At 41.7% G+C, this 13,618-nt stretch overlaps 1 protein-coding gene across 1 annotated transcript; it reads left to right on the top strand.

Moving 5' to 3' along the window:
* Window positions 1-3,006: 3,006 nt before the first annotated feature.
* Window positions 3,007-12,902, top strand: LOC109476230 (paramyosin-like). The gene is made up of 6 exons (XM_019777113.1): window positions 3,007-4,909; window positions 6,483-6,498; window positions 8,429-8,532; window positions 9,396-9,478; window positions 9,617-11,639; window positions 12,838-12,902. Exons 1-6 carry the CDS (start codon window positions 3,007-3,009, stop codon window positions 12,900-12,902), a joined length of 4,194 nt encoding a protein of 1,397 aa, XP_019632672.1.
* Window positions 12,903-13,618: the final 716 nt, after the last annotated feature.

Below are 13,618 nucleotides of genomic sequence, written 5' to 3'. Positions count from 1 at the left end.
CCTCCGTAGTTACCGACGGCTACCTATTGTCCCTAGCTACCGTGGACTGCGGACGATGGCACTCTAGGCCAGAGCCTCGGATGTGTTTTTTTTTAGAACAGACGGAAATAAATGCGCGCGGATGTCATCCATAAAATTCAATCAGTGTGGCCTAGATCTGGAGCAAGGTCGGCTGTAGTCGGCAGTTCAAAACATTCGGGTGTGGACGGGAGGTTCGGTGTAGGTGATCGGTAGTAGGTGAACAGTGTTGCGTGTTTCTGGTCAAATTTAATTCAAATTCGATTCCTATAGAACGAGACTGCTCCCGAACTGAGGTTCAATAAATTCTGAATGTGTGACAAGGGCTAGCACAATGACAAGGAGATTGTAATACTGGGTTCAACTGGGTACAAGATGTCCTGCAGAAACGATTGAGGGAAAGAAATTGGAATTCAAAGAAAAGCAGCTATGATATCTCAACGCCCCATTGCTGTTTTGTGTTTTTTTTTTCAAATATGGCTGTGGCTATGTTTTTAAAGGGCCTGTTTGTGAATTTTTTGCTGTGTTTTGTGCTGTGTTTTGTTGTATTCATACAACTAAAATAAGTGATTGATTTCAAAGGCTAATGTTTCAGGGCCATTTGGACACACTTTTTTGTGGTCTTGGTGTTTTAAATTGACGCTAAATATTATACACATGTATTTGTATAACATTTAAGTCTGTAATAACAATATCATTACCATAATATAACGGAAACACACTGTTTTGTACACCTAATGGAACGTTCAGTAGATTATTGGTGTAAATAGTAGCTTTCACATAAATGGAAAAAGACTATCCACATTTGAAGATTTGAAGTTTGATGTAAAGTTTGCAGTGGATTTTGTTATTTGACGACAACGTTTGCTTACTCTGCTACAGCAACTGCCATAAACCGTGTTTTTGTCCACAATACAGTTATTTGATAACTCTGTTTGCTTATTTTATCGTATCACGCCACATTTTTCTACAGTTCATTTGAGTACTTTAAGCCCTAATGGACCTACTTTATAAGCTTATATTATTATCAACTTTTACAAAAGTTGATTGGAAGATCGTAAAGAGGAATCAACGTACTGGGAAATCTTTAAAATAACATTTCCTCTACTGTAATCTTCTTCTTAGGCTAAAAGCCAACGTTAAGCATATTTTGAGACTGCCTAAAATCAGGAGATTTTAGTACTTTAACCGAGAAAAACAATAAAATCAATTTGCCGTGTTTTTCAGATACGTCTGTCTTCCTTGAGTTAGTTAGTCCTTTTTCAAACGGACCAATCTTGGTAGACTTCGGGCAAATATTGTTATCCCTTAGTCCCTGACAACTACTATTAGCCCCAAGGTTTCATAGAGATGTTCAACATGTTTTCTAAAGTTATCAGAAGTTTTTAACTATATTAATGATCCAAAATCGTACCTTAGATTAAAGGTAAAATGATTTTTAGACACCATATACACATTGCGGTACATACAAGTCTGCACAGTATGTTGTTTTGACGCCTAATATTTCTGCCCGTGGGAGAGCCTCAGATTAAATTTCCCTGGCTGGCGAAGTCTTGTTTTGTGACTTAAAAGCCCATAACAAGCGTGGTATTAAGGGCTTTCTCAACTCTAAGTAAGTTATAAGGACGTCGTATTGTTGGTCCCGTTGCCTTGACACGTTAAGACGTCAAACATAAGGTATAAAGGGAGTTCTAAGGTTTGCACTGAAGGTTTGCACATCGACTAAGGGTGTGTGAGAGTCAGACTTGCGACAACTTCTGCACTAGAACACACACCATGTTGCCGTCTGTAAGCTTCCTGGTGCTTCTGATCGTCTGTGCTGTGCCGAACGGTGTACGGGCGCAAGATTATCTCTTGCAAAACCTCCAGGGTAAGCCTTTCTAGTTTACCTTCTTACCAACTCGAAGTGAACATAAATGAAATGTAATATGAAGCCATCGTGCATGAAGGTTTTTCTAAAAATAGGTGGCCGAGATTGTCGACATCAGCACGCTATGTCTTAATGTGGGGTCGTGTGGCGTAACGGCAGAGCGTTCGGTTTGGAACCAAGAGGTCCCGAGTTCGAATCCTACCATGCCACCGACCCTGTGCCTTGGGAAAGGCACTTAAAACGAATTTCCTCACTTAAACCGGGTGAAATGAGTATCTCTGTTGTCTGTGCGTTTGTCTGCTTTGGTGGTGGCATAAAAATAAGCTGAAAAACTTGAGTGCCACTGCCATCCCATGTGATTAAAGTTGCAATAGAAAAAATTTCGAAAGAGACTGACTGTATTTAATACAATGTATCACGTTTGTTACAAAGGCCTCTTCTAGTTAAACTAAATAGATAGCAATATGCTATAGTTAAACCTGTTTCGGCATGGTATTACTTTATTGTACAAAATGTACCTGTTTCGGCATGGTATTACTTTAGTCTTCTTTAAATATAAGGGTCGATGAAAGTTAGACATTCAGGTAATGAGATACACAAAGAATTGTTACACAAGTAACTGGATAAAGTTTGAAAACTGTCAGACGTTTTGGGTAGCATCCACTCATTATAGTCACTGACAAATATATCCAGTCTCTTGAGTTATTCGTTTTGTGTTGAATGCTTTTTGTTCTTAAGCTCCCTTTAGTAATGAATTCAATCTTTGTTTTATTTCAGGGTCTATCATCAAGCTGGACAATTTTTTCATGGGTCTTGAGTCGCAGAGCAAGAGCTTTGAAGCGGCATTTACAAGACTAAAGGTAGGCAAGAATCCAAACCATAGCTACTCTAACTGTCAATCTATCTACTCTAACTGCATTTCATTCGGAAAGTTAGGAAGCAAACTCTAGTACAAACCCTCTTGGAGATAGACTTATCAAACCAATTGTTGTACACAGGTCATTGATGGCGCAATCTCGATGCAACACATAACGATAAAAAATGTACGGGGAGGCCTCGACGATATGAATCTCCAGTTGACGGCGATGGGGGAGACGTTTGGCAACGTCAACGGCAGCATGAATCGAGACAAGGACACCCTGGAACGCATGGGCCGGTACGTGGACGAGGAATCTCAAGAACGCGGGGAGGAGATCTCCTCGTTTGACGGCATCATGGAGGAATACCTGGCGGACATCGACTACGTGATTGACGAACAGAAGGAAGCGCACTCCCAGTCACTTCGCCAAGAGGCAGAGCGACAGGCACGGGGTAGAGACAACTTCCGACAACAACTACAAGAGTACCAAACCGCGAGGGAAGAGAAACAAGCGGAGATAGAAGAACTCATGCAAATAGTCAACACTCAAGTTGCCGCTCTGAGGTCGAAGGACGAGGCGCTGGACGCCCGCGTGGCAGCGCTACAAGCTCGGGTCCAGTCGTTGATTGAAGAGGTTGCTGGTCTTGGTGAGCAGCTTGCAGAACAACGTTTACAGCTTGAGACACAGGAAGCCATACTTAACGGAGAACATCTCACAAACGTCCGAAACTCGTATGAAACTCATGTACAGCGACACGGTCAGATCCAGCAACTGCTGGAAACCATTCAAGCAACGGTCACGACGCTACACACAAGGAAACAGCAGCTGCAAAATCAAACAACGAACATCAATGCAGAGATCCAAGATCAACAATCTCGCCTGGACAACCATGACCAACAACAGCATTCAATTGTGCAACAAGTGGAAGATCTCGGTGACAGCTATGAACAGCAGAGCAATGCCAAAAGCCTGCGTTTGGATGATGTTGAAGCTACGCTGGAAAATTTGGCTACGGATACAGGAATCGTTGACTCGGTGACACAAATGCAGTACACGGTACAGGACATACAGGCCAACATCACAGTACTGTACTCCAAGGTTGAACAAAATGAAAATCTGACCCAAGATATCATACAGCCACAACTCCGGAACGTTACAACTTCCTTCTTCCAGGGAACGAATAATTCCCTGCAGGAGTACATGCAGACGCTTGAAACATTTGACGAACACATCCAGTCATACAATGAAACCTACCAAGATCAAGTGTCAACTGAAGAAGCTCGCATACAGACAATAGAAACACAAATGAATGTCGATTCAGAGCTTATCACTGCTCTACGAAACACAATCGACAGCCTCACAACAAACGTGGAAGGCGCTGAAGAACAGTTTTCCCAGTACACGAACTCGTCTGCCATTTCGGAAGGTCTTGCCAGTGTGGAGCAATTGATTGAAGATGTTGAAAACAGCCAAAGACCAATAACTGCCCTGCAGCAAGAGCTCACTGATTCGAGGTCAGCAACAGACCAGAGATTCGGCGAGCTTGAAACATCCATTCAAGATAAAGAGAGAGCCCTACAACAAGCACAGTCTGACCTCCAGGCGGCCGCCCAGAGCATAGAAACAGCGTCTGTCGTATCTGACAGCATCGCCAGCATAAATGCACGAGTTAGTTCCAACACTCAAGGGTGTGACGATCTTTCCTCGTCAGTTGAGGAGATCGACTTAGAATACCGTCCGGATGTTCAGGCACAACACACGGCCCTCGAGCAACAGATCGCCGCTGTTCCGTATGACGAAGTGCAACGGGCGGTGGCCGCAGGGTTTCAGGGAGACATACAGGACATGGACAACAAACTCAACAACATGGAGGGGTCGGTAGACGCGCTGGAGGCGATGGCGCTGGCGTTTGGAACGTCATCGGAGAGCACGTTTGAGTCGCTTCAAGTCGACTTGGACACCATCACAACCCAGCTCTCCAACCACCAGAGCGCGATTTACACGCTGCAGCGCGGTCAGACGGACGGACTGTCGGGAACAGTGACGACCTTGCAACAGACCGTCACATCGCTAACAACCCGTTTTAGCGGCTTCAACACTGACCTGTCTACCATCGAACGACTCATCCAACAGGCAACCTCCGCGAACTCCGTTAATCACTGTAAGTACTCCCCTGTTTTCGTCGTGTATTCCTTATGTATTCCTTCGTGTATTGCTTATAACGTTACATTCCTGATGAATTCCATTAAATACCGCATTTCTAATGTATGTTCCTCGTGTATTTCTCGTGTATTCCTTTATGTACTCCTTTATGAAATCCTCATCAATTCCATCAATCATTGTACGTGTTCCCCATGTATTCGTCGTGTATTCCTCATGTATTTCTCGTGCATTCCTTGTGTATTCTTCATGTTTTCCTCGTGTATTCCTCGTGAATTCCTCATGAATTCCTAATGCATTCCATTAATAATTCTAAGTATTCCTCGTGTATTCCTTGTGTATTCCTCAAAAATTCCTCATGAATTCCTAACCAATGCCGAAAACCATTGAAAGTATTCCTCGCGTATTCCTCATGTATAAAAAACTATCAATTCTTACCAAATTGAAAAGATGCTTTGGGCATGGAACACACCTTTATGATATAGATAACTTAGAAGAAGAACATATCACTGTACGTATTTCTCATCCCATTTCTTTTATCGAGGTGGCTGTAAAGTTAAACGTAATATTAAAACCTAAAGGTATGTAAGTGAGAAAGAGAGAGGCAAATAAAGGAATAAAGATACACCTTTGTCCAAAGTCTTACCATTCAATGTGCTTGATTTACAGATGAAAAAGGCACTTGGTCACTTCCATTGACGACGAACTTTTGGGGCACTCCGCAAACTTATGGTTCAAAGCAATATCGAAACGTCAACTTCAACAACCGTTTCTCAAGCACTCCTGTCGTTTTCGCCGCCATTTCAAAAATCGACTTGGGTTCTGGCGACAGACACTGGTGAGTTGCAGAATACGTTTTCTTGAAATTAACATTTTAGTAAGGCCATGTTGATTTGACTCTATGGATGACATAATTTTCCGTTTCACAAAAACGTTTACGACCATGGTGTAAATCGTACAAAGTGAGCAAATATATGCCAAAAATTGAAGAAAAAATTTTGGAAAACTATACTTATGTTGCAGAATGCCAAATCCATACCAAAGGCCAAGACGAAATGTAAAGGAATGAAAATGAAGAGTCTATTATTCATCATGCCAGTAAAATTTTACTTTGTGCGTTTAGTCATTTGTTCAACCTTCATAACCACCTTGATTTCATAATGAAGACAACTTTTTTTATTCGCACGCTCGCATCAGTTTTGGGGTTCCCAGAAGATGTCATCTATATAATCAAATCAACATGGTCCAAAGTATTTAAACCAATTGATGATGATGATAACTTGAGTAAAAATAGATTGAAAACAGAAAGACAGGAAGAAAAATGGGTGAACTGAATGCTTTGATTATGGTTTGAATTTTTTCAACATTTGATGGGATGTATTACTTATTTCCGTGTTGTTGTTTCTAACAGCACCTCGCTTAGGGTATACAACGTTTATACGTACCGCTTCTCGATGGAATACGGACCTTGCAGTGGCAGTCGTTTTTTCGACGGCAAGGTAGACTGGATAGCTGTGGGAAGACGGTAGTGTGGAATTTAAGTCCTAGGAAAAATGCTGTGTTTCCTGTTTCAGTCCTGACAAAAATCGGGTCAGTAGATGGGAATTTCTTTATCTTTTTTATACTTCTGCGATTTCTAGTGATCCATCTTATGCGAAGGAGCCCCTTGCTTATACAATACAGTCTAACAAAGTGAAACTTGCATGAAGATACTTATATTTTCAATGTCAATGTTAGAAAACTCATTGCACAACGTTTCATCAATTTAGGTGTCAGATCATGGAGCTAGAAAAGGTCAGTCAGGTCAAAAATTTATGTCCCATACAGGAGTCCACACAAAAAAAATAAAACTAGGGTCGGCAGTTTTTTCTAGGGTCGGTCGGGAAACAGGAAACACAAAATTTTTCCTACGCCTGAATCAAAGACCGATAATGTATGGCTTGGATGCCCAGGACTTTGTGTAGACATCAAATGTAATTCTATTGCTTTCTATTTTTATGTAAAGCTGTTTTATAGAAATCCATAGTATGCCATTTTGCATGCAAAACACTTTATGTTAGGCCACACCAAGTATTTTTTATGGATGACGTCCCCTGGAAAAGCGAAATGTAATGCGAGAGCGCGAAAACAAACAGGAAGGGCCAAAAAAACAAGATGCCTAGATTTGAAATATCCTTAGGGACGACAAATGCTAGGACACAAATTGAAAGAGAGAGCACAGTGTAGAAGCCAACAAGTCTTTTATTCATGAAAACACAGATAAATCAGTGGAACAGCATGCAGTTGTCGTCCTGTCCTGTTTCTTGTGCTTATATTTGACGTTAAGCGTTTTACGTAGCCTGGTATCCCGTGACGTGATTGGGGGTGTTGGGGTGTTTTTTTAACATTTAAGTCTGTAATAACAATATCATTACCATAATATAACGGAAACACACTGTTTTGTACACACAATGGAACGTCCAGTAGATTATTGGTGTAAATATTAGCTTTCACATAAATGGAAAAAGACTATCCACATTTGAAGAAACCGTGTTAAGTTTAAGGTTCGCAGTGGATTTTGTTATTTGACGACAACGTTTGCTTACTCTGCTACAGCAACTGCCAAAAACCGTGTTTTTGTCCACAATACAGTTATTTGATAACTCTGTTTACATATTTTATCGTATCACGCCACATTTTTCTACAGTTCATTTGCGTACTTTAAGCCCTAATGGACCTACTTTATGAGCTTATATTATTATCAACTTTTACAAAAGTTGATTGCCAGATTTGGAAGATGGTAAAGAGAAATCAAGGTACTGGGAAATATGTGACAAGTCTTTAAAGTAAGATTTTCTTTACTGTAATTTTCTTCTCAGGCTAAAAGCAAATGTTAAGCATATTTTGAGACGGCCTAAAAGCAAGAGATTTAGTACTTTAACCGAGAAAAACATAATAAAATCAATTTGCCGTGTTTTTTTTCAGATACGTCTGTCTTCCTTGATTTAGTTAGTCCTTTTTGAAACGGACCAATCTTGGTAGACTTCGCGCAAATATTGTTATCCCGTAGTCCTTCAACTAGGTTTCATAGAGATGTCCAACCTGTTTTCTAAAGTTATCAGAAGAGAAAAAGAAGTGTTCGTCGCTTTCGGCGTCTTTTTTAAACTATATCAATGATCCAAAATCTTACCTTAGGTTAAAAGTAAAATACTTTTTAGACACCATATACACATTGCGGCACATACAAGGCTGCACAGTATTCACAAATGTTGTTTTGACTCCTAATTTCTGCCCGTGAGAGAGCCTCAGATTGAATTTCCCTGGCTTGCGAAGTCCTGTTTTGTGACTTAAAAGCCCATAACAAGCGTGGTATTAAGGGCTTTCTCAACTCTAAGTATTTCTCAACTCTAAGGACGTCGTATTGTCGGCCCCGTTGCCTTGACACGTTAAGACGTCAAACATATGGTATAAAGGGAGTGCTAAGGTTTGTACAGCGACTAAGGGTGTGTAAGAGTCAGACTTGCGACGACTTCTGCACTAGAACACACACCATGTTGCCGTCTGTAAGCTTCCTGGTGCTTCTGATCGTCTGTGCTGTGCCGAACGGTGTACGGCCGCAAGATTATCTCTTGCAAAACCTCCAGGGTAAGCCTTTCTAGTTTACCTTCTTACCAACTCGAAGTGAACATAAATGAAATGTAATATGAAGCCATCGTGCATGAAGGTTTTTCTAAAAAAATAGGTGGCCGAGATTGTCGGCATCAGCACGCTATGTCTTAATGGTCGTGTGGCGTAACGGCAGAGCGTTCAGCTCAGAACCAAGAGGTCCCGAGTTCGAATCCTGCCATGCCACCGATCCTGTGCCTTGGGAAAGGCACTTAAAACGAATTTCCCACTTAAACCGGGTGAAAATGAGTATCTCTGTTGTCTCTGCGTTTGTCTGCTTTGGTGGTGGCATAGAAATAAGCTGGAAAAACTTGAGTGTGCCACTGCCATCCCATGTGATAGCCTGGGTGCATCCGAATTTGTAACGGCTACCCCGAAAAAAATTTTTCGGGTAGCCGTTACAAATTTGGATGGCACGCAGGCTACCCATGTGATTAAAGTTGCAATAGAAAAAATGTCTAAAGAGACTGACTGTATTTAATACAATGTATCATGTTTGTTACAAAGGTCTCTTCTAGTTAAACTAAATAGATAGCAATATGCTATTGTTAAACCTGTTTCGGCATGGTATTACTTTATTGTACCTGTTTCGGGATGGTATTACTTTAGTCTTCTTTAAATAAAAGGGTCGATGAAAGTTAGACATCCAGGTTATGAGATACACAAAGAATAAAATATCGTTACACAAGTAACTGGATGAATTTTGAAAACTGTCAGACGTTTTGGGTAGCAATATAGTCACTGACAAATATATCCAGTCTCTTGAGTTATTCGTTTTGTATTGAATGCTTTTTGCTCTTAAGCTCCCTTTAGTAATGAATTCAATCTATGTTTAATTTCAGGGTCTATCATCAAGCTGGACAATTTCTTCATGGGTCTTGAGTCGCAGAGCAAGAGCTTTGAAGCGGCATTTACAAGACTAAAGGTAGGCAAGAATCCAAACCATAGCTACTCTAACTGTCAATCTATCTACTCTAACTGCATTTCATTCGGAAAGTTAGGAAGCAAACTCTAGTACAAACCCTCTTCTAGATAGACTTATCAAACCAATTGTTGTACACAGGTCATTGATGGCGCAATCTCGATGCAACACATAACGATAAAAAATGTACGGGGAGGCCTCGACGATATGAATCTCCAGTTGACGGCGATGGGGGAGACGTTTGGCAACGTCAACGGCAGCATGAATCGAGACAAGGACACCCTGGAACGCATGGGCCGGTACGTGGAGGAAGAATCTCAAGAACGCGGGGAGGAGATCTCCTCGTTTGACGGCATCATGGAGGAATACCTGGCGGACATCGACTACGTGATTGACGAACAGAAGGAAGCGCATTCCCAGTCACTGCGCCAAGAGGCAGAGCGACAGGCACGGGGTAGAGACAACTTCCGACAACAACTACAAGAGTACCAAAGCGCGAGGGAAGAGAAACAAGCGGAGATTGAAGAACTCATGCAAATAGTCAACTCGCAAGTTGCCGCCCTGAGGTCCAAGGACGAGGCGCTGGACGCCCGCGTGGCAGCGCTACAAGCTCGGGTCCAGTCGTTGATTAACGAGGTTGCTGGTCTCGGTGAGCAGCTTTCAGGACAACGTTTACAGCTTGAGACACAGGAAGCCATACTTAACGGAGAACATCTGACGAACGTCCGAAACTCGTATGAAACTCATGTACAGCGACACGGTCAGATTCAGCAACTGCTGGAAACCATTCAAGCAACGGTCACGGCTCTACACACCAGGAAACGGCAGCTGCAAAATCAAACAACGAACATCAATGCACAGATCCAAGATCAACAATCTCGCCTGGACAACCATGACCAACAACAGCACTCAATTGTGCAACAAGTGGAAGATCTCGGTGACAACTATGAGCAGCAGAGCAATGCCAAAAGCCTGCGTTTAGATGATGTGGAAGCTACGCTGGAAAATTTGGCTACGGATACAGGAATCGTTGACTCGGTGACACAAATGCAGTACACGGTACAGGACATACAGGCCAACATCACAGTACTGCACTCCAAGGTTGAACAAAATGAAAATCTGACCCAAGATATCATACAGCCACAACTCCGGAACGTCACAACTTCCTTCTTCCAGGGAACGAATAATTCCCTGCAGGAGTACATGCGGACGCTGGAAACATTTGACGAACACATCCAGTCATACAATGAAACCTACCAAGATCAAGTGTCAACTGAAGAAGCTCGCATACAGACAATAGAAACACAAATGAATGTCGATTCAGAGCTTATCACTGCTCTACGAAACACAATCGACAGCCTCACAACAAACGTGGAAGGCGCTGAAGAACAGTTTTCCCAGTACACGAACTCGTCTGCCATTTCGGAAGGTCTTGCCAGTGTGGAGCAATTGATTGAAGATGTTGAAAACAGCCAAAGACCAATAACTGCCGTGCAGCAAGAGCTCACTGATTCGAGGTCAGCAACAGACCAGAGATTTGGCGAGATTGAAACATCCATTCAAGATAAAGAGAGAGCCCTACAACAAGCACAGTCTGACCTCCAGGCAGCCGCCCAGAGCATAGAAACAGCGTCTGTCGTATCTGACAGCATCGCCAGCATAAATGCACGAGTTAGTTCCAACACTCAAGGGTGTGACGATCTTTCCTCGTCAGTTGAGGAGATCGACTTAGAATACCGTCCGGATGTTCAGGCACAACACACGGCTCTCGAGCAACAGATCGCCGCTGTTCCGTATGACGAAGTGCAACGGGCGGTGGCCGCAGGGTTTCAGGGAGACATACAGGACATGGATAACAAACTCAACAACATGGAGGGGTCGGTAGACGCGCTGGAGGCGATGGCGCTGGCGTTTGGAACGTCATCGGAGAGCACGTTTGAGTCGCTTCAAGTCGACTTGGACACCATCACAACCCAGCTCTCCAACCACCAGAGCGCCATTTACACGCTGCAGCGCGGTCAGACGGACGGACTGTCGGGAACAGTGACGACTTTGCAACAGACCGTCACGTCGCTAACAACCCGTTTTAGCGGCTTCAACACTGAACTGTCTACCATCGAACGACAGATCCAACAAGCAACTTCCGCGAACGCCGTTAATCACTGTAAGTATCCCCCATGTTTTCGTCATGTATTCACTATGTATTCCTCATTTAGAAGTATGATAAGGAACTTGGACTGATAACGGACTGATGATTTATTATTTATTTTTGTATTATATTTTGATTTGCACTTTGTTTTGATTTTGTATTATATTTTGGTTTGATTTGTAATCCGTGACCCCGCCCTCACCCTCGACCTTGTTGAAAAGCGGTCATTTGTAACCGAACAAGCTTTCGAGTTTAAATAAAGGCTTACTTACTTACTTACTTACTTACTTACTCATAAACTCGTCGTGTATTGCTCATACATTCCTGATGAATTCCATTAAATACCGCATTTCTAATGTATATTCCTCGTGTATTTCTCGTGTATTACTTTATGTACTCCTTAATGAAATCCTCATCAATTCCGTCAATCATTGTACGTGTTCCCCATGTATTCGTCGTGTATTCCTCATGTATTTCTCGTGTATTCCTCGTGTATTCGTCGTGTATTCCTCATGTATTTCTCGTGTATTCCTCGTGTATTCGTCGTGTATTCCTCATGTATTTCTCATGCATTCCTCATGTGTTCCTCGTGTATTCCTCGTGTATTCCTCATGTATTCCTCGTGTATTCCTCGTGTATTCCTCGTGTATTCGTCGTGTATTCCTCATGTATTCCTCGTGTATTCCTCATGTATTCCTCGTGTATTCCTCATGTATTCTTCGTGTATTCCTCGGGTATTCCTCGTGTATTCGTCATGCATTCCTCATGTATTCCTCGTGTATTCCTCATGTATTCTTCGTGTATTCCTCGTGTATTCCTCATACATTCCACATGAATTTCTCATGCATCCCATTAGTCATTATAAGTATTCCTCCTGTATTCCTCGTGTATTCCTCATGCATTCCTCATAAATTCCTCATGAATGCCATAAATCATTGTAACTATTCCTCCCGTATTCCTCGTGTATTCCTCGCGTATTCCTCATATATAACCAAAAAATTCAATTCTTACCAAATTGAAAAGCTGCTTTGGGCATGGAACACACCTTTATGATATAGATAACTTAGAAGAAGAACATATCACTGTACGTATTTCTCATCTCATTTCTTTTATCAAGGTGGCTGTAAAGGTAAACGTAATATTAAAACCTAAAGGTATGTAAGTGAGAAAGAGAGAGGCAAATAAAGGAATAAAGATACACCTTTGTCCAAAGTCTTACCATTCAACATCGTGCTTGATTTACAGATGAAAAAGGAACTTGGACACTTCCGGAGATGAGGAACTTTTGGGGCACTTCGCAAATTTATGGTTCACGACAATTTCAAACCATCAACTTCAACAACCGTTTCTCCAGCACTCCTGTCGTTTTCGCCGCCATTTCCAAAATCGACTTGGGTGCTGGCGACAGACACTGGTGAGTTGTAGAATACTTTTTCTTCAAATTAACATTTTAGTAAGGCCATGTTGATTTGATTCTATGGATGACATGAATTTTCCATTTCCCAACAAAGTTTACGATCATAGTGTAAATCATATAAAGTGAGCAAATATATGCCTTATATAGAAGAAAAATGTTGGAAAACTATACTTATGTTGCAGAATGCCAAATCCATACCAAAGGACAAGACGAAATGTAAAGGAATGAAAATGAAGAGTCTATTATTCATCATGCCAGTAAAATTTTACTTTGTGCGTTTAGTCATTTGTTCAACCTTCATAATCACCTAGATTACCTAGATCACCTAGAATAAACTTTTTTTATTCGCACGCTTGCATCAGTTTTGGGGTTCCCAGAGGATGCCATCCATATAATCAAATCAACATGGTTCAAAATATTTAAACCAATTGATGATGATGATGACTTGAGTAAAAATGGATTGAAAACAGAAAGAAGACATGGATGCTTTAATGAATGCTTTAATTATGGTTTGAATTTTTGACCAACATTTGATGGGATGTATTACTTATTTCCTTGTTGTTGTTTTTAACAGCAC

The sequence above is a fragment of the Branchiostoma belcheri genome, unplaced genomic scaffold, assembly GCF_001625305.1.
Source record: "Branchiostoma belcheri isolate BF01 breed outbred unplaced genomic scaffold, Haploidv18h27 scaffold37, whole genome shotgun sequence".
Lineage (NCBI taxonomy): Eukaryota > Metazoa > Chordata > Leptocardii > Amphioxiformes > Branchiostomatidae > Branchiostoma > Branchiostoma belcheri.
Note: the sequence above shows the minus strand (reverse complement) of the source record. Positions and strands in the feature narration are given on the sequence as shown.

Bases quoted from the DNA above. Each gene is read 5' to 3' on its own strand.
- LOC109476230 (XM_019777113.1), top strand. From the start codon at position 3,007: ATGAATCGAGACAAGGACACCCTGGAACGCATGGGCCGGTACGTGGAC. The intron at 8,533-9,395 runs GTAAGCCTTTCT...GTTTAATTTCAG, and splicing joins TCTCTTGCAAAACCTCCAGG to GGTCTATCATCAAGCTGGAC. The intron at 9,479-9,616 runs GTAGGCAAGAAT...TGTTGTACACAG, and splicing joins CGGCATTTACAAGACTAAAG to GTCATTGATGGCGCAATCTC.